General features: G+C 51.9%; 5 protein-coding genes and 2 non-coding genes across 7 annotated transcripts; 4 read left to right on the top strand and 3 right to left on the bottom strand.

Moving 5' to 3' along the window:
• The first annotated feature begins 764 nt into the window (after window positions 1–764).
• On the top strand, window positions 765–3267 carry BO80DRAFT_134921 (uncharacterized protein). Its single transcript, XM_025713622.1, has 3 exons — window positions 765–1695; window positions 1755–2664; window positions 2720–3267. Exons 1-3 carry the CDS (start codon window positions 917–919, stop codon window positions 3215–3217), a joined length of 2187 nt encoding a protein of 728 aa, XP_025579670.1. The 5' UTR covers window positions 765–916; the 3' UTR covers window positions 3218–3267.
• Window positions 3268–4874: 1607 nt separating this feature from the next.
• Window positions 4875–4945, top strand: BO80DRAFT_t36. The gene has a single exon. It is a non-coding gene; the product is annotated as a tRNA-Gly (tRNA).
• Window positions 4946–5753: 808 nt separating this feature from the next.
• BO80DRAFT_372812 (glycoside hydrolase family 35 protein) lies at window positions 5754–9674 on the bottom strand. Its single transcript, XM_025716536.1, has 9 exons — window positions 9310–9674; window positions 9182–9258; window positions 8826–9128; window positions 8511–8777; window positions 8449–8464; window positions 8306–8401; window positions 8125–8259; window positions 7414–8080; window positions 5754–7365 (listed from the first exon to the last, which is right to left on the bottom strand). The coding sequence occupies exons 1-9, from the start codon at window positions 9442–9444 to the stop codon at window positions 6038–6040; spliced, it is 3024 nt and encodes a 1007-aa protein (XP_025579669.1). The 5' UTR covers window positions 9445–9674; the 3' UTR covers window positions 5754–6037.
• Window positions 5854–5961, bottom strand: BO80DRAFT_t27. The gene has a single exon. It is a non-coding gene; the product is annotated as a tRNA-Met (tRNA).
• A 3114-nt stretch (window positions 9675–12788) lies between the features above and the next one.
• BO80DRAFT_397840 (zinc-dependent alcohol dehydrogenase) lies at window positions 12789–14572 on the top strand. The gene is made up of 4 exons (XM_025717396.1): window positions 12789–13373; window positions 13430–13886; window positions 13937–14033; window positions 14081–14572. The coding sequence occupies exons 1-4, from the start codon at window positions 12838–12840 to the stop codon at window positions 14083–14085; spliced, it is 1095 nt and encodes a 364-aa protein (XP_025579668.1). The 5' UTR covers window positions 12789–12837; the 3' UTR covers window positions 14086–14572.
• BO80DRAFT_372808 (tRNA (cytosine-C5-)-methyltransferase) lies at window positions 13796–17168 on the bottom strand. Its single transcript, XM_025716535.1, has 6 exons — window positions 17074–17168; window positions 16807–16988; window positions 14631–16733; window positions 14081–14582; window positions 13937–14033; window positions 13796–13886 (listed from the first exon to the last, which is right to left on the bottom strand). Exons 1-4 carry the CDS (start codon window positions 17095–17097, stop codon window positions 14258–14260), a joined length of 2634 nt encoding a protein of 877 aa, XP_025579667.1. The 5' UTR covers window positions 17098–17168; the 3' UTR covers window positions 13796–13886; window positions 13937–14033; window positions 14081–14257.
• Window positions 17169–17219: 51 nt separating this feature from the next.
• BO80DRAFT_490430 (MFS general substrate transporter) lies at window positions 17220–19361 on the top strand (the record flags this gene model as incomplete). The annotated part of the gene is made up of 4 exons (XM_025723636.1): window positions 17220–17239; window positions 17843–18093; window positions 18155–18247; window positions 18297–19361. The coding sequence occupies 4 exons, from the start codon at window positions 17220–17222 to the stop codon at window positions 19208–19210; spliced, it is 1278 nt and encodes a 425-aa protein (XP_025579666.1). The 3' UTR covers window positions 19211–19361.
• Between the last annotated feature and the right edge of the window lie 8 nt (window positions 19362–19369).

Raw genomic sequence — 19369 nt, 5'->3', positions numbered from 1 at the left:
ATTACTCTTCTGATTCAGGAACCGAGGAATGCTGTCGGCCCGCTGAGTGGAGACTCGTGGATGACGCTCAGAAACCAGCCCTAAGCCTGATGGGTTCCCCTGAGGCGCAAACTTAATCGCACAAAAATAGACAGGAGCTGGCAGGTGTTTCAGGAACGCACCCATTGAAGTGCCAGCAGTTGGGGCTGGGCCACGATCTCATCACGATCCTTGGAATTGCGACGCCTCCCGCTAGAGATACTACCAAGCCATCATCTCCGCCCGTTACGTAAATTCTCAATGCGGCCTCCTTCGTTTGCCTTCCCATATTCCTTTTTCCTGACTGCTATACGGCCGTGGCTGAGTTCATTTTGTCCACCATGGCTTCGAGTAGCCTCTTCAGCGAGACGCAGTCTTGCCTCGGCGAACGGACCAACTGGCGTCTCGCTTTGGACCGCAAGGAGAACACACGAGCCATACTATACCCTCCCAAGCTAGCTTCTATGGTGGACGGAGATGGCGCGAAAACCGGAGTCTATGCGTTTACCAGAACCGAACTAGGGCTTCACCGATCCGCAAACTTCCTATATGTTCTGAGATGGTGGCGACTCCTGCCCGGTGCTACCGAGTAAGCCTAAACATGCTCCACGTCCAAGTATAGCACTATTGGCCCCAGATCATCATGGCCCATTGGTAGTCCTGGGTTGGTGATCCGCACACCCGACGAAAATTTCTGGGAGATGACCACAGCTCCGGCGAATGATTACTGGGTCCGGGTCGTTGGCCGCCTGCCAATGATCCGTTATGAGATCTAGCGCACATCTAGGTGGACACCGGGCATCTGTCCCAGGACGCTGTACCACCGCGCTCAAACGTTTAAAATGCGACCCCAACCGCAATCCTCGGTGGCCAGACAAATCAACTACCGCAGGAGGAAATGTCACGCCAGCATGCTCGCAGATCTGTGGTGGAAGATGTGGTCATTCCGGCCCATCTACTGGCTGCCACCACTCAGGCAACTGGTCCCTGGACAACCCAAAGGGACGAGCCATCTCTGTCTGAGCCTGGTCCGGTTCAGCAGGCCATCCGTACAGAGGCCTTGGAAAGGCATTATGGCCGCCTCCGCCGCTCAGCTAGTGTGAATAGCTCTCAACCGGAAAAGCCCAGGGATCTTCACCTCCGACGCCTGAGCGCACCTTTGAGCGTGGCTGAGACATCTACAATCGCAGAGTTCGAACCCATAGATTACTTCAACAAGGAGGCCCGTGATATTCAAGGGCAGCGCACACCGGCCCTGAGTTTTGGTCAGACCGACATCAGAGTCCAAAACGAACAATCTGGGAACGGGGAGTTGCCGGCCGGTGACTCCATTCCGACGGCGAGGGGAGACGCGTGGCCTCTTCCACCCCGGCCTAAAAGCTGCCGGATATCCCGCATTGAACCGACAGAAGCACCTCAGGCGAGTGGGAACCGGGCACGACACAGCATTTACGATGTTTACGAAAAAGCCAAGGAGAGGCGGGTCGCCTTACAAAGGAAGTATTGGGTGCAAGTCCTCTTCGAATATACAGTGTATGTCGTACTTGCAGCCTTCATCTATTTCGTCCTCATTGGGATGCCTCTCTGGCGTGGTGCCGTTTGGTGGCTTTACTATGTGGTTCGAACCAAGTTCGTCATCCCAGGAGGCTGGGGGATCACAATTGGCCTTTCCGTTCTGTAAGTACACTCTCATCATCTTGCAATGAAGGAGACCGAGGCTTACTGTCATTTGATAGCTACGCGTTTACACCCTTACTGGTTCTCTTTGAAAAGAACCCACCGCCAGTGGACAGCAATACGGCTGATGAGGACCTGGAGCGCAATAGAAACTCGGCCAAGACTACGGCCCTTCTAATTCCATGCTATAAATCCGCTGGCATTATCGGACCAACTCTTGACGCGGCGTTGCGCATCTTTCCCCCGGAGAATATCTTCGTCATCGCGAATGGAAACGCTCCCGAGCCACTGGATAATACCGAAGAGGTCTGCCGGCCGTATGGTGTCAATCATCTTTGGTGTCCCGTTGGGAGCAAAATTATTGCGCAGTTTGTCGGCTGCTATGCAGCCAAGGACTTCCCCCATGTTCTGCTGATTGACGATGACTGCGCGCTGCCCCCAAACTTCCCCGTCGTGAGTGACCGGCTAAAGGGTCGGATCCAGAGTATCGGCTATACTATCAAGAGTGTTGGACCAGGGTCCTCGCGCGGAACCCTGTGTCAGCAGGCCCAGGACCTTGAGTATAAAATCTCGGGTCTTCAGCGTGCGTTTGCTGGCTACTTGGGCAGTGCGACCTTTCCGCACGGGGCCATCTCCCTCTGGCGGACAGACTTTCTCAAACAAACGTTCCATGATCATCCGGGGTTCTCAGTGTCAGAAGATTGGTTCTTTGGCGACAGCTGCCGCCGGCTAGGCGGACGTATCACCATGTGCTCGGCCGTCTTTGTGGAGACGGAGACCCCGGCCGCGGTCTTCTATAGTTCAGGCGGTTCGCGTGGAGGATTCGGCGAGATGACCATCTTCAAACAGCGCTTCATGCGCTGGAATTTCTTCTTCGTCAATGGCATGTGGTACAACATGAAGTATATCTTATGCAGTTGGAATCTTGGATTCTGGGAATTGGGCGCGAAGCTGTTCGTTTTTCAGGAGGTGAGTTCTGCCGAGCACCTGGCTCTCAATGCGTCCAATGCTTACATTTGACTAGGTTTACGAAACTCTACTATACCTCCTCGCCCCGTTCATGCTACCCATCTCGTTTGTGGTTCGGCCGGAGTTCTGTGGCATCATGCTCGCTATCACCAATGGCCTGTACTTTTTGAACGTCATTATCTTCAACCTGGTCCATCTCCGCTTGAAGAAGGAATCCGTCAGCTGGATATGCCTGCTCTTCTATTACATGCCATACAAAATCGTCCTCTTTGTGATCAACGTCGTCAGCTGTTACTGGTCTCTCTTCAAATACGCCCGATACTTTGCCACCAGACACCCCAAGGTCATTGAGGACGATAAAGCTGTCGAAGTCGTACTGCGCCTGGAAGAAACTACCGCAAATGCCCCCAAACCCGAGAGCAAAGCCACCAGTCTTGGAAGAAGTTTCTCGGTCACCAAGGTGCGGGCCAGAAGGCCTAGCACCGCCCCGAAGCCCTCGGGGCCTGGGGGGGTGTCTGTTGCTGGGATCGAAGAGAATCCTCCAATGATTTGATCCGCCTACTTGAACATATATCCCTATTTATTATATAATATAGATTTTGGCTAGATTAAAAAGTTTTCATGCCTCTTCATTACAACTGGCAGTGAGTCCTCACTGAAATCTATCATAATCGGTACCCATCATCCAACCGAAGGCCGTGCTGAATTCATTAGCCATGGTTCTGATCAAGCACTGCCCAGGGACCGGAATAGGAAAGGAATATATCGTCGCACAAAGCCGGCAGGACGGGGATGCTACTATCTTCAACAGCTTCATGATCGGTGCACTCACTCTACATGAAGTCTGGCCCGCAAGCTGTACCGGCGATGCCTCAAGTAGAGACATCGTCTCGTCGCAAATCAGGTGATGTCGCTATCTTTTGCCGTAAATGCTTCAGGGCATCCCTAATACGGGCCGAACCATTTGGGGTCTCCCGCACGGGTGTGGCTTGCGCCACAAACTGGTTGAGATTTGAGACATGGAAGATCGCGGCCCCGCTTGGCAACGTTGAAGAGTTACACCATTCCTAGGATCTAGTTCGGTGACACACCTTGGGGATGCATGCAGATTTTCGCCTCGTACAGTGGGGCACACGTCGGATTCGTCCGAGGGGAATATGCAGCGAACTTTCCGACGCCGACCTACATGCCGTCAGGGCAGGGGCGCCACGGCCCTCGGAGAAAGCCGAAACACTCACAGCGGTGTAACTGCGTGTCCCTTTTCTCATCCGCTTGTTCGAGATCATCTGGGACCTTCAATTATGTCGGTCGCGTCGACTCGATAGACTGATCCGCTGTTCGGACGTGAGATAAGGGTGAAGTTCGGTTGAATATGAGGGTGGCGATAGCGAAACCCTAGCAAAGCCTTCCTCTAAGCTTCTTGGTCCGACATTCTTCGTCCAAACCATGGCCTCCACTGTCGCCTCAACTACCCAAAAATACAAACTTTCTTGTTTTACATTATATGAAGACTGGCGTATTTTGGTCGTTTATCTTCCAGGCCGACTGAGTTGTTATTCTGGGTGGTACTACCTTGTTTTCATCTCTCTACTGTGTCGCTCGTTGGAGCTGAGACTTAACATAGCGGCCCAATTGAACAATCCCGTATTAGATCTATCGTGTAAATAGGTCCCAGCTGACATCGACTTGACTGCAACGACATGGTATAACCCAATGGCCTGCTAGAGGATATTGGGCTTTTACCGCCATTTTATTTGTATAATCAACCTACCATTGAAGGCATCAATTTGTATTGTGATCTCCTTTCCTGCGTTTTCTGGTCTAAGACTTCATTTACTTTCATTTCTATTATATCAATTTCTCTTTCCCTTCGTCGACCAGCCTGGGCTGAGGAAATCATAAGCAACTAGCATGCACAAGCCTACATTTCCGATCCCACTACTATCCCAGTATCATGATGCTTCTGATTCTAATTATATATCGAGTTTGACTGAAGACATAACGTGATACAACAAAATTTATCCCGCGCTATACCATACACAACCGAGATAATAAATCGTACCTTTGGCCCGTCCCTACATGGCCTCGTACAGGTACCCCTCTATTCACCAATAATCCAAAGAGGTGCGTGAAACCTATGAGAAGTTTTCTGCATGAAAGTTTGAGCTTTAGCTTATATTGCAAAACTTCGATGGTATTTATATGCAATAGCATCATTGGTCTAGTGGTAGAATTCATCGTTGCCATCGATGAGGCCCGTGTTCGATTCACGGATGATGCACTCTTCTTTTTCTTTTTTGGTTCTTCTTATCTTGGGGTTCTGTCTTTGAGATGTCTCGATCCCCAATCACTACGGATTTCCAATCGTATTGATTTGATTGTTTGTTCAATAGACATGTAGGTTGCACCCCACCAGTATAAGAATTGCCTTCACTGGCGTGTAGTTACTCTACCCTCTATTCTTTTACCTCCTTGCCGTCGGAGAATAACCCAAAGAAGAACCTAAGATATTATTGATCTTCCACTCTTTCAGTATGCGATGGTGAATTTCCATTCCGACTGGAATATATTTCCGACTTGGCTGAATTGTACTAGTAAATCCATCACTCAGCCAATAAAGAGGTCCTAGATTTACGGTTTTATACTTTGTCGTTCCGGATGGCTGACAACTGATCAATTTATGCCCTTCTGCATTCCGTGATCATACAGTCCTCCCACCAGGAACGCTGCCTACGCCAAAGGTGTAAGGGAGCTTGACCTGGTTTATGCTCGGCAAGTAACTCTCACAGCGGTCTCATTTGATGTCAATAGTAGGATCTGCGATTGACAAGACCAAGATGCTCTTGGCGCTTGACACCTCCTATTCCGTTTTGCTATGGTGTCCGGAGAATGATGACGTCTCTTATTGGCAATTGGGTAGGCGCTGTATGGTTGAGGATGGGGATGATGGGGAGGATGAGGGGGTGTCTGGTAATTAATAGTCTCTGGGTAGTCTACTACTAGTATGATGATAATGAGGATGTAGATGTAGATGATGTTTTGTTAAGGTGTGGGAGAAAGAATGGGGGGTTGACGGAGCCTTCTGACCTATATACTAAATAAAAAGTTTCATTCTCCAGCTCAAAAATTCCCTCGGGTATCTGGATAGATACATGCAATCTCAAGGGAGAGACCTGAAGAGGCAAAAAATGTCCCGAGGGAGGTTCGAACTCCCGGCCTTGGGATCGCATGGAAGTTGTTCTCCCACGTCATACTGGAGTATGAGACCCACGTGATAACCAACTACACCATCGAGACGACTTGTTGAGATTCTTTGCTTGAAGAATAATAATGAAAGGAGGTTAACTATGCATTGAAACTAGCCAAGGAATAACTAGTATGCCCCCTTTCGAACCTTCCACTCGGGCTGGTCGACCGACTTCACCTCTCCCAAGGCGGTCAGCACCGGAGTCGTGTAGCTCAGCTCGAAGCTCTCCAATTTGCCTCCCGCTGAATCGAGAGTCCACAGGGTCACCGCCAGCCAGTTCGTTCCACGGTAATTCAAGATACCCTCGGGGACGGGGAAGCTGGTCTGAGGTCCGATGTTGCTCACGTACTTGGCGTACTGGTATCCGTTGACATACACCTGCACGCGGTACGGTGACGGCGTAGTGCTGTTGCCCAGGTTGATAAATAGCGGCACATCCCATCCCTTCGGCAGGTCAAGGTCGAACTTGGCGCTGTAGAAGCCTACACCTGCCTCGGAGAGACCGTCCAGAGGACTAGACGACTTCCAGTCCTGGCTAGGAGGCTCGGGCTGGTGGAAACCTTGGCGTTCGGCGTAGAGACCCCCCTCATTCAGAGGGCCTCGCACCTTGTCCTCATAGTCTTCCCCACCAAGGTTGCCGGTTAACCTCCAGCTGATTGCACTGAGCGGCCGTCCGGCAAGCTTGTAGTTCAAGATTCCACGAGGGGTCTTCATCAGATCTTCGCCGACAGTCCAGTTCTCCTCGAGGCCCATGTTGTCAATGAGAACGGTGATCACGTAGGTTTTGCCAGCTTGAAGTTCAGGCAGCGTGAAGGTGGCATTGTAGTCGGAGTTCTCATAAAGACCGGTCCACGATCCGAGATATGTCCCATTCAGCCAGACAGAGCTTCCGAATGCCGACCCGCCTTGCGGGTCAACGAAAAAGGTACTCTCGTTGCCCGTGGCCACAAAGTGTCCGCGGTAGAGCAGGTAACCGGTGTGGAATCCATAGTCGGACGAGTACAGAGAGGTAGGAGTATCCAGCGGACGGAGGGTATTCTTAGTCTCGGCGAGGTCCGCAGCGGGCCAGAGAGAATCGTCGTACGAAGACTGAATCTCAGGGAGTGTGTCCAAGTACTTCCAATCCAAGTCCTTCAGGCTGGGAAGTGAGATCTCAGGGGCATTATACTCGACCTTGGTTGACCAGATGCCATTGCTGTCAACGGTATGTGCCGTCTTATCTCCATTGATATACAGATCCTTAGCCGTAGTTGGCGCGCCAATGACCTCGACCGAAGTGGTGGCGTTGAAGTCTGCGGTGAGGTAAAGACTAGTACCCTTCAGGTAAGCAGTCCGGACGAGGTAGCCGGCGTTGACAATGATGGACGAGGCGACCGTTTCCGGCGTGCTGAAGCCAGGCGAAGTGCCGTCTGTAGCAAGTTGGGGCACCCAGTAATTGTAAGCAGAATCTCTGTCTGTTACCGGTTAGCTCGCTGCAAACCAATCCAGCGAGTTAAGCTTACCAATGAGAAGTACCTTCAAGTCGCCAACCTTGACGATGCGACGAGTGGTCGACACATCCCAGCCTACCACCACCGAGGTGGCGGTCTGCTTGGAAGAGAATCCCGAGTAGGATCCTTCGACGAGTGTGACATTCGATCTAGTCGAGATGGCAAATTCGTGGTGCTCACCAGCACCGCCGTAGAGGACGAGAACCTTGCCGTCAGCAAACTTCTTCCAGGTAAAAACCTCAGCCGTGGAGTAGATAATGTTGGTTCCCGAAACGTTGTAGTCGGCCACATGTATCTTCGAATCGCGTCCATTGAGGGTCAGTGTACCACCAAGCTGAGGAATTGTCAGATTACCAGCACTGGTGGGGAGACTGAGTTTGTAAGAGGTGGAGGCTTCGCTACTGTAGTCCGAATGCCGAATCACGAAGAACGAACCAGTGCCATTTCCAAGCAGCGGGGTCACGGACAGGTCCGTAGTATCGGCATACCCCGATGTGGTCAGACTACCAGGGCTAGCTGTCAAGTAAGCTGGAGACACTTTGGCGAAATTGCCAATGAGCTTCAGTTCGCTGTATTTCGCACGGGTGATGTTGCGGGATTCCGTCAGAGCCGAACCGTAGTCGTAGGAGGTGTATCCATTAGGATAACCAAGGTTACCCCAGTTGGTGCCACCGAAGATCTGTCCAAATTAGCTTTGTACTGGCAAGTTGCAAGCTCACATACCATGTAGAGATTCATGATGGCGATTTGGAAGCCGAAGTTGTTCTTGTAAAACACCCTTTCAAACTCGTTGTTTAGAAGTTCGGCGCATTTAGCAAATCCAGGACCTCCCCATGGGTCGTATGAGCCACCTTGAAACTGTGACATGTTAGTTTGGTATCATTTTCAGGAATGCTTTACCAACCTCAACTATGGAGTACGGTGTCGTCGGGCTCTGTTCAAGATGAAGGGTGCGGAAGTTCGTGGGCAAGTCGCCTTCGGGCCATACCGTGGGATTTGCCTGTTTATATTAGCTACAAGAACACTATCGGTCAGTAGCAGACATACGCAGTCGAACCCAAGCCTAAATTTGTCAGTCACAGTTTGGCAACTCAGGGCGAGTGACTCACGGGTAACTATCATGGCCATATATATTTACCGCGCCTTCCCCCGTCCCAGGAGCATTATGTCCCGAAGCCGAGGCATCGTTGTTGATCAATGGAATCACAACACCGGCATTACGAGCCTGGTCTTCCACGTATTGCATATACGCTGGGTCGGGGAACTCAACACCGCAGCAGGCACCAGTGTACTCATTCTCAGGCTGATACAGGATGATTGGACCGCCATTGGTGATCTGATACTTGGCAATTGTTGCACCAATATGGGCAGCATAGCTATGAGAAGTTATCAGACTGAGTACCTCGTATGTGATTGCGCCTTACTTATCAGTAGCATCCAAGTACGCCTTGGCACTTGTGCGAAGAGTGCCATTGACCCTCTGCAGCCAGCCCGGGAATCCACCACCGGAACTTTCCGCATTAATATAGGGGCCTGGGCGGGCCAACAGATAGATACCTGCTTCCGAAGCTGCTTCGAAGAACGGTTCCAAGTCGAAGATGCCGTCAGCCCGGTACTCTCCCGGTTTTCCTTCGACGAGGGCCCAATCGACATAGAACGAGACGCAGTTGAATCCTAGAGCTTTGACCTTCTGGAAAACGTCAAGCTGGAGCGATGTCACAGGTAGTCTCTTAGGGTCAGTACCGGTGCAATAGGAAACATCATAGGGAAGGAGTATTACCGGAATGGGTGGAATTCGCCGCTAAAGATCATAATTCTCTCGCCATTGATAAAGAGAGATTTATCATCCCAAGTGACCTAACGCATACCGTCAGTTGATCGCAACGCAGCCACCGGCGGAAGTCATACGTATTTCTGCAACAGCTCCCGCTTGGCCGGGTCTGGATGCTCGGTCAGGGTAAAGCCATCGAGGCGATGCTTGATGGCTGCTCCGGATGCCTGCGCAGCCAGCAAGGCCACACCACAAGCGGACAAGAACTTCATGGTGCAACACCAATGGATTGATAGCACCCGGTGACGGGAGAATCCCGCCAGGAGCGCGGGGGGAAATGAACCCTTTTATTTCCCTCATTCCACCCCCTCGATGCCTCAATGCTGAATAATGACCGGGCATATTGACATTCTAGCCGAGCCATGAGTCTGACCGTCGCAGCGTCGACATCATCGTGCAATGAGGGGAAGTGGGACCCTGCAGAAGTGAGGTGGACTCAAGGTGCTGGCATGATGTTGAGAGGAGAGAAAGTACAAGGCAACCCAACTGAAGATCCTCCACAGGGACGGCGCCTCATCCGGTTAGCGTGCCCCGTGCTCTCCGGTTTCTCCGCATCGCTTCTGCCGCCCGGCTATTCTTCTGTCCTCTCGTCTGCACCTCGCCCATCATTCCTCGATATCCCCAGAGATACTGCCTATCTATATGCAGGAACCTTGGGGCTGGCCCGTTACTCCTGACGATCAGCTGTTGTCTGCTTTCCAAACGGTGTATGCTGTCTTGTGTTGTGATCACTTGCGGACCCTGATCCGAACCCAATCAGCCTAAGCTTCGGGATGGCTGACCTGCGGGGTGCCACCGGAGAAATCTTGATTTCTTGTCCGTGGTGGATATTGGTTTACCACTAACCGTCTTCATACTATAGAAACCGAGTTGACTAGATGACGAAATCCGTCGCCCTCAGCCAACCGGAATCATGCCACTCGATGTGACTGGAGGAACAACTTGTATGCACCGCGTCCGAGGACGAGGACAAAGCATAATCAACAACCGAGCGCAGATTTAAGCAAACGAGGCTGGTCTCTTGTATCGATTTGAAATTCTCGGCGTAGCCGGTTGACCTCATTTATCCGAAGGTCTAGGCCAAACTAGCGATGCATGTCTCTGCGTGGATGCCCTCATTTCTCCGACAATTACCCCGAGGCTTGACAACGAAGGCCTGACAGGTATGCATGGCTTGGCTTTATATTCAACCTCTGTGAGATGCATCGGTCCCTGTGACCTACCGGATGGTTTGCTTAATGACCTGTTCCGGGACAGCCGGTCCGAGTAAGACCTGGTCCTCAACGACTATAGCCACATGATGTACTCCGTACTTTGCGACTCTATCCCGAAAACTTCGGAAGAAAGCTGAAGGAGAAACTAAGTGGGAAAGGAACCGATTAGAGTGCAATTTTCGCAATCAGATACTGCCAGTTGAGCCCTAATGCAATTTTGGCCGCCGAACAGGCCAATGCAGTCACCTCTTCCTGTCCAATAGAGCCCTCCTATGCAGTCCACTTGGATCATCACAATATCAGCCATTGAAGCACCGTATTCTTGAATAATCAGTCACGATGTCTTCCTACAAGTATGCCGTCTTACAAACCATTCAGTCTAGCTTGAGTCTCAAAGCGAGTTGAACATAGTGAGATCAAAGCAGATATTATCGCAACGCTCACCCCAAGCAGCCATCCGAGCTCCTCATAGTAGTTTCTCATCTAGCACAAAGAATATGGCAGATAGAACAATCACCGTGCCACTCACTTTAAGAGCTCATATACCAAAGTCATGATGTCTAAAACCTTTTCAATCCAATAGGGTTCTGTCAAATGGTATCCTTTATGATAGAAAAGCACCACACAGGTGTGAACAAAGAACGAGAGCCCGTCTCGTGACTACTATGACATTGAGCAGTGAATCCAGCCTGAGCGATCTGTCAACCGATCAATTCATTGATTGCCAATCAAGTCTCTAATGCATGATATAATTTCTTCCTGAATTTCTCTGAATTTCAATACTTCGATCCCTTTTTCACACGTTTACCCCCGCCCTCATGCCGCGAAATTAGAAGCCATATAATGAAGGCCATCAGCAAGTAGGATTTACCACAAACAAGCCAGCAAGGTCCTCTGAGAACCTTCTACTTCTATAGTTCCAGGCCTTGGTCGGTTCAGCCTCTCTTCTCCACTCTTAGCTTCCTCTATTAACGGTTTACCTTTAAGCTTATCTTAGAAGCGCCATATCCCAGTTTATAGTCATGGTTCGTCTTTCAGTCAATCTAATCCCCTAACATACAACAAATGAATGGGTGAATCAAGGATCCAAACGCAGATAGAAGCCAGAAACACTCCGGAACTGACACCTGCCACCTCACATGAATAGCACAGCACAAGCACCAAAAGTAGCCCTGGACGATACCTTGGGGCATAAAAGTCTAAAGCACAACCTCGTTACCGAGGTATCAAGCAATTCCCGACCAGCTCAAATTCACCCATCCGGCAAAACTTCGGCTCCGAAGGCGACCAATGCACAGCCCTGCAACCCAGCAACCCAACCCCGAGCTGTCCAGCTGTCCAGCTGTCCACCTTTGCATCCTACTATGTAACTACTATACCCCACAGCTCAGCTCCAGCTCAGCCGTCGATCTCCTCCCCAGAATCCCTCACTGGCCACCTAAATGAGGGGTGATAAGACCAGACCCGAGGTTCAATCAATCAATCACTCAATCAGAAACAACCTTTCCTTCACAAGGAGACCAACCTAGTGATATGATTGCTGCGTGTTTTCATGCACGCTAGATCTTAGGTTGCGGGGCTACGCGTTAGTACGAGTGCTAACCCGATCGTATCCATTTCTTTGTCTGTTGTTTTGCCTTTAGAGGGACGAGATATTTCTTGCGTGTTTATTCGGCCCCCTGAGGGGAAGGAGTAACTTGATCGCAGATTGAGAATGCAAGTTCCTTTCTAACGATGTTGTATCGAGGGATCTTCGGATTTTAAGAGATCTATTCTATTGGGCTGTGGATCTGGTATTGCTAGATGGTCGTCGATGGCGGGGTAAGATATCCCAAGAAGAAGCGGGGTCAGAGAGTGTATGACAGGGATTAAGGATGGTGATCTGGGCTGAGCTGAACCGATACAGTCAAATGAAAGAGTTGAGAAAACCCAAAGGATGGTAACACGAGCATTCAGAGCTAGGAAGAAACGAGTAATCATCCTCTGAACCCTACCATGTTGCACAAGATGAGAGAACCCCATCCTAACCATCCACAATCACACATAAACCAATCTGATAGATACCATACCGCGTCATCTTGATCATTCAAACACAACAGATAGATCAACCGAACACCCAATGCATTACTCCTAGACTAGACGCAGCAATCTAGCCCACCCGAACTCATCAGTCGAACTCTATATGGTTTGGAAAAAAATATCAACCATTAGCAGCAACCACTATACCTATATCTACAAGGATGGGATAGACTGAACCATCACGTGTACGTGCGGAGAAGAGGGGGGGAATATTAGAGGGGGATAAAAGCACCCCCTCCTCTTCTTCTTGCTTAATCCAACATCTTCTATCTAACCAACACACATCCTACTCACATCACATCAACCAACACCATGACCATCCCCCACCCCAACATCCCCAGCCACCAACGCGCCGCCATCCGCCACGGCACCGGCACCACATCCACCACAACCATCGAAACCATCCCCGTCCACCCCCCGGGCCCAGGCCAAATCCTGCTCAAAATAACCTGGACTGGGCTCTGCGGATCCGACAAATCCCTCCTCCGGGACGAATGGACCGACTTCGGACTCACCATGACACCCAAAGCCCAAGGCATCGCGGGCCACGAAGGCGTCGGCACGGTCGTAGCCATTGGCCCGGGGATGGAGAATCGGTGGAAGATCGGGGAGCGTGCGGGGGTGAAGTGGATTGCGAGTACGTGTGGAGAGTGTGAGTTCTGTTTGACGGGGACGGATGAGGTCAATTGTGTCAATCAGGTGAATAGTGGGTTTTCGGCCCCCGGGACGTTTCAGGAGTATTGTCTTGCAGATGGGCGGTATGCGTCCAGGATTCCGGATGGGGTGGCGGATGAGGAGGCGGGCCCGATGATGTGTGGGGGGGTTACGGTTTATGTGGCTTGTAAGAGGTGAGATTCCCTTGCTTCTGGGGCTGCTGGTGGGTGCTGAGAAGGTTGTGTTCTAGGTCGAATGTCAAGGCCGGGCAGTGGATTGTGCTTCCCGGGGCGGGTGGTGGACTGGGCCATCTGGCGATTCAATTTGCGCGCGCCATGGGCATGCGGGTGATTGCCATCGACACAGGAGAGGAGAAAAGAGAACTGTGTCAGCGGCTGGGAGCGGAGGTATTTATTGATTTCCAACAGACGCCGGATGTTGGGGCCGAGATCATCAAGATCACCAAGTATGGTGCGCATGGGATTATTGTGACCGCGGCCACCAAGGCTGTCTATGCGGCGGCGCCCAGATATCTTCGGCCGAATGGCACGTTGGTGGCCGTGGGATTGCCCAAGGATGCTAGCATTCTGGCGGGTGCACCCCCGATTTTGATGGCGTTGAAGAAATTGAATGTGGTGGGATCTATTGTCGGGAGTCTTAAGGATGTGGAGGAGGCTCTGGATTTCACTGCGAGAGGCATTGTGCATGTGAGTGCTCTGCGGCATCGTTGGAAGTTCGGTTGGGCTAATCTGGACAGCCGGTCTTGACCAAGGGCAAGTTGGAGGACCTGGACTCGTGGGTCGAGAAGATGGCCAATGGCCAGCTGGCTGGTCGTGTTGTCCTTCAGGTCGCATGTGAGTGATTCTCGATTCTCAGTTCATGTCATGGCTAACGGATTCAGCCTGATCGGGAGGATGACGAGGGCAATTACCGTGACAGCATTCCGATGCAGTCTTCAGAAGTACAACTCGTAACAATGTATTTTGCAAATTTCATGTTCAGGAAGAAGATTCAAGGCAATAAGTCAGTAACATACTTTTCATTCAAGTAACTGCCGTATATGTTCAAGAACTCCTAATTATACAGTCGTGTTGAACCGATCCTCCTCGTCACCGGCCTTGGTGTACGTCTCGCGTGTGTCCATCTGCTCCTGCTCGTCCTCGCCCAACACCAGATTCTCACGCTTGATCGCGTCTTCCTCCGTCTCAACAGGAGTCTCTTCGTTGACTGCATCGGTTGCTGGGGTCACCGGCGTCGCGGACTCTGCCTGACGCTTTTGCGTGGTGTTAACCAAGGGAGTATCGTCGTTGAACAGACGCTGAAGCATGGCGCGACGGTCTTCCTTGGGAAGCATGAGGTTGACGGAGTGCAGGGACCGCCAAAGGGGAAGGGTGATACGCTCGCTAGAATATCGTTAGCATTGATGCAGCAATGACAGTCCTGTTACTTACTGGAAGGTCTCGTCGCCGGCTTCCGGTCTAATGTGCAAGATACTGCAGCCCATCGGGATATCCCGGACCCGCTCTCCGATCTCTCCAAGTTCCGTCCAGCTGTTACCATCGACCTTAGGGAACATCTCCACGAGAAGCCTACGCAGGGTCTCCTTCCTAGTCAGAGTGATGGCTCTGGCAGGGCCCAGCCAGGGCTGCAGGATTCTCAGCCCATCAGTCTGGATGCGCCAACGGCAGACATCAGGACGCTGCACATCCTGGCGCACGAACATCTTGACACCGCAGTGCACAAACTTCATGCCCTGCTTCTCGTTCGCGCTCAGAATGTCGCGGGCCAGAGAGCTGGTGTAGTAGATGGTGCGAGCAGGAATCGCCTCCGCGTTGCGCACCATGAAGCGGTCCCGAGGGAAGCGCTTAGAGATCTCGTAGAACTCGTAGATAGGGTCGAGCTCTTCCTGATTGACATCCAAGTACTTGAAGGGCTCTTCAATCGGCTGGCCATTTTTCCGCTTCTGCGGGGGCTGCGCCTGAGCCTCTGCGGGCGCGGACTCGGTAGGCGCAGGGGTCGCGTCGGTCGTCTCGGCGACATCGGACTCGACCACGGGTGCAGGAGCATGAACCGGACGGTCTCCCAGAACAACTTCGGAGCCATCTTCAAGTTTCGTCCGCTTGGCCGGCAGCTCGTCCTCCAAGCTCTCTGCATCTCTCTTGGCAGGGGAAATTTGGTCGGTGGCGGAGTAAGGGAGTTGGTGGGTAGCCTGCGCAACGGATGCGTTCTTCTCGGCTTCCACCTGAGCGTTCTGATCAGGAGCAACCAAGTCGTCCAAGGCGTCAATCTTCTCCAAGGGCTGGCCGTCTCCAGTCTTCTGCTTGAAGTCGAGCTCTTCCGTAAGGGCAGCAATGGAAGCCTTGGGGATCACCTTGGAGGAATCCTCGGGCTTGGCACGGATTTCGGACAGCTTCTCAAGGACGGTGATGAAGAAACCTCCGGTGTCTTGCATGTGAGGGTAGATCCGGATACATCTCTCCAGAGGCAGATCCTCCGAAGGCGGGAACATGCCCTCGGCGACGCGGCCGAGGCCATTGATGCCCTCGCGCTCTTTCCGCTCCTCCACCTCCTTCCAGGTGTTGTACATGCGACCCTCACGATCCATGACCTTCCATGTGCGCAAGCCAGAGGCTCTCTTCAGTCCCGGAAGCTCGTTGCTGCAGTCAAGAATCTTGACATTGGCGGAGCCACAACGCTCCAGGGCACTGGCGATAACGGCCTCGTTTTCAATGGGGTTCATACTGCAGGTGGAATAGACGACACGACCGCCGACCTTCAACATCTGCAGAGCACGGACAAGGATCCGGACCTGTGTAGCGTACAATCCCAGAGCGTTGTTGGCGTTCCAATCCTTCCAGACACCCCAGTTCTTTCTGGCAGTTCCGTCGCCGGTGCAAGGCACATCGGCCAGGATACGGTCAAACTTAAGGTATCGGTTCTTGGGGGGCTTTCCGTTGGTGGATGGCTCCGAAGGCAACTTGATCGAGGGGAACATGGTAGCGTCGTGGTTCGTGACAATCAAGTTGGGAGAGCTAAGGCGCTTCATCTGGTGAATCAGCATGTGTGCGCGCTTGTAATCGGCGTCGTTGGCGATCAGCAAGCCCGTGGTTCTGCCATCGTCACTAAGACCCTCAGGGCCCATGGGTTCGGCGGAAGCAGTTCCATTCGCCACCTTCTCGGAAACCTGTGCCATAGACTCCTCTTCTCCAGCGTGGATCATCTCCATAAGCTGTGCGGACTTGCTACCGGGAGCAGCGCACATATCCAGAACAGTCATGCCCGGCTTGACATCAAGCAAAAGAGGGGGGATCATGCTGACCACCTCCTGTCTGCTGATGTTTCCAACCTCGGTCTCGGCGACAAGGAACTTTTGAAAAGAAGCGAACGGGGCGAATCGCCGGACGACCTGCTTGGGAGTGGTCATAGACCAGGCGAGTTGGTCGGGGTACCAGGGGACCGGGCGGGGAGGCTCGACGAAGTTGCCCTCATATTTGATCGAGGTGATTTCGGGGACGTAAAAGTTCTTGAGCTTTTCCTGAACGGCCAGAGCGTGACTTGAAGCATGTCAGTTGTATTGAACGATATCGCAAAGCGCACCGTCCGAGTGCTGCGCAACCAATGACGTACCCTCTGGATCCGGTAAAACGGAAGCTGTTGGGCAAATCTCTCCTGATAGCCTCCCAGAAAGCCTCCCTCTCCTCCTCCGGGATAAATCCTTGCTCATTGTAGTAGTTTTCGAACTTGGCATTCTCCCTGGGGACTTGCTGCCAGTTTTGGCGTTCGCGTCCGCCGCCGCCGCCTCTGCCACCCTGCGGAGGTCAGTCCAAGTCAAGGAGGGGAGCAAAGCGAAAACAACCAAAAATCAAGAGCGGGGGAGTTGAATGACACACATACCTTCTTTCCGCGCTTACCACCCATGATGTACAAGATTAATTGGGATGCTGAGGAACAGGCAAGCTTCCGCAATTTCTCCGCTGCAGAAATCCAAAAATCGCCAATCGCGCCGTCAATCCGGCCTGCATTACCTAAGCCGTCCCGCCATGGAACAATTTCGGGCCGGGTCTCTAGCTGGTTGCGGTTAGTACAGATGTACTCACCAGTTGGTCTTTTCCCAAGGGGACGCTTGACAAATTAGATATGACGAGACGAGCAGGCTCACATATCGCTAGTAAGCTGCTTGCTAAAGTCAATTTGATAATGGGAAGAGAGTTAAAACTCACTAATATGAGGGCATGCATTGTACCAATGCCACCGATCTGAAGAGAATACGCATATATGGAAGGCCATCTAGAAGGCTGCCTGTGCCGGTGCAGTCGTGTATCCTAGGGATCACGCGACCATGCAAGTAGGCAAATGAAGGCAACAGGAGGAGTAGCATTAAACACCAGCTAGACCAGCCAAGCTGGCTTTATGTGGAAGATCTTTTAGCTTTGTTGTCGCCCGGATGCATGAGCCCTTGCATTGATTGGGGTCAATTCTCCTATGCCAGCACAGCAATCACCGCCTCATGACGCATGCTTCTTGAGCAGTCATAAATCTTAAAACGACCTCCTCTGGAGCCATCCTCGAGGTATGTCGGACCTGACTCACATTCAAGACAAATGTGCTACCAACACGGTAGTGCGCTACGAGTCGAATCAAATATGGAAGCCGAATTATCCAGCTATTCGTCAACTTCTGAGGAGACCACCGAGCAAGAGGATACCATAGATTATCCTGAAGGAGGCCTCGAGGCATGGCTGGTCGTTTTCGGGGCATGGTGTGCTATGGTCCCAGCCTTGGGCATGATGAACACCATTGGAACCCTCCATATCTGGACCAGTACCCATCAGCTCAAAGACTACCCAGAGTCAAGCAATGGCTGGATATACGGAGCATATGGGTTCTTCCTCTACTTTGCAGGAGCGCAGAGTGGTGCGTCCCATATCTGACCAGGCTCTGAGCGATCAGTGCTAATAGCCGTTGAGTGATCTAGGGCCGATCTTGGACACGTGGGGACCAACATACATTATCATTGCCGGATCCGTTGGAATGGTTGTGGCATTGGTGTGCTTCAGTGTCAGCAATGGTAAATCCCAGACGTTGAAAGCAGAGAGGCCGTCGCTGACCACAGGTAGAATACTATCAGATATTTCTCTCCTTTAGTGTCTTGGGCGGATTATCAGCCAGTGCTCTGTTCACCCCAGCAATTGCGGCCATCGGTCATTGGTTCAATGTCCGCCGAGCGTTTGTCACTGGTCTTGCTTGCACGGCAGGCGGACTGGGAGGTGTGATATTTCCTGCGATCATATATTTCACGGCGCCTAAAATCGGGTTTGGCTGGACTATCCGGATCATCGCACTTTTGAGCGCTGTGTTGTGTGTCATTGCATGTTTCTTAATCAAGACCCGGCTTCCACTCGGTAAGGAAGCCGGGGGCAGTGCACTGGCAGATTTCAAGGCATTAAGAGACCCCAAATACGCCGCCACAACGATCGCAATCTTCCTGGTTGAGTTTGCTGTGTTTGTGCCCACCACATATCTCTCGGCATATGCAGTGCACGTCGGTTTAAGCAACACAGTATCGTACCTGCTGATAGTGTTCCTGAACATCGGGCTAATCCCGGGACGCCTGCTGCCCGGCCTAGCTGCAGACCGATTAGGACGGTTCAACATGATGGTCCTCACCTCCCTGGTATGCGCAATATTGACTCTCGCATTGTGGTACAAATCTGGCAGCAGCTTGGGCGCAATTGTCTGTTATGCTGTGCTATTCGGATTCTGGAGCGGGACTGCCATGAGCCTGTCCCCGGTCTGCATTTCCCAGATCTGCGCGACAGAAGACTATGGAACGCGAACCGGCACGACGTACACCATTGCCAGCATCGGGGTGCTCACAGGGATTCCGATTGCCGGAGCGATCCAGCAACGCGATCATGGGGAGTATGGCGGACTCATTATCTTTGCGGGGGTGTTGTATCTTTCGGCCGCAGCCGCATTTGCCGTGGCTCGAGGGATTTGCAGGGGTTGGTCGTTAAAGACCAGGTTCTGACCAGGGTCGTTCCCTCGGAGAAGAGCTTATCCAGTCACAGCCATTCCGATTCCCTGGCTAGTGTGGCTTAGCAGGGCTGAAGTAGCACTGATGCGCTGACAAGCGTGATGAACATGGGATTTGGAAGCCTCTAATGTAGAGTATGTGAGCGTCGGCTTC

Source organism: Aspergillus ibericus, assembly GCF_003184845.1.
Source record: "Aspergillus ibericus CBS 121593 unplaced genomic scaffold BO80scaffold_3, whole genome shotgun sequence".
NCBI classification, from domain to species: Eukaryota; Fungi; Ascomycota; class Eurotiomycetes; order Eurotiales; family Aspergillaceae; genus Aspergillus; species Aspergillus ibericus.
Note: the sequence above shows the minus strand (reverse complement) of the source record. Positions and strands in the feature narration are given on the sequence as shown.

Excerpts from the sequence above, each read along its gene's own strand:
- BO80DRAFT_372808 (XM_025716535.1), bottom strand. The coding sequence starts at position 17,097 with ATGGGTGGTAAGCGCGGAAAGAAG. Across the intron at positions 16,734-16,806 it reads CGTTTTACCGGATCCAGAGG|TCACGCTCTGGCCGTTCAGG; the intron begins GTACGTCATTGG and ends ACATGCTTCAAG. Across the intron at positions 14,583-14,630 it reads GCCGGCGACGAGACCTTCCA|CGAGCGTATCACCCTTCCCC; the intron begins GTAAGTAACAGG and ends ACGATATTCTAG.
- BO80DRAFT_372812 (XM_025716536.1), bottom strand. The coding sequence starts at position 9,444 with ATGAAGTTCTTGTCCGCTTGTGGTGTGGCCTTGCTGGCTGCGCAGGCA. Across the intron at positions 9,129-9,181 it reads GGCGAATTCCACCCATTCCG|ACTACCTGTGACATCGCTCC; the intron begins GTAATACTCCTT and ends TGACCCTAAGAG. Across the intron at positions 8,260-8,305 it reads CACCGTACTCCATAGTTGAG|TTTCAAGGTGGCTCATACGA; the intron begins GTTGGTAAAGCA and ends AACATGTCACAG.
- BO80DRAFT_134921 (XM_025713622.1), top strand. The coding sequence starts at position 917 with ATGTCACGCCAGCATGCTCGCAGATCTGTGGTGGAAGATGTGGTCATT. Across the intron at positions 1,696-1,754 it reads ACAATTGGCCTTTCCGTTCT|CTACGCGTTTACACCCTTAC; the intron begins GTAAGTACACTC and ends GTCATTTGATAG. Across the intron at positions 2,665-2,719 it reads AGCTGTTCGTTTTTCAGGAG|GTTTACGAAACTCTACTATA; the intron begins GTGAGTTCTGCC and ends ACATTTGACTAG.
- BO80DRAFT_397840 (XM_025717396.1), top strand. The coding sequence starts at position 12,838 with ATGACCATCCCCCACCCCAACATCCCCAGCCACCAACGCGCCGCCATC. Across the intron at positions 13,374-13,429 it reads GTTTATGTGGCTTGTAAGAG|GTCGAATGTCAAGGCCGGGC; the intron begins GTGAGATTCCCT and ends GTTGTGTTCTAG. Across the intron at positions 13,887-13,936 it reads CTGCGAGAGGCATTGTGCAT|CCGGTCTTGACCAAGGGCAA; the intron begins GTGAGTGCTCTG and ends TAATCTGGACAG.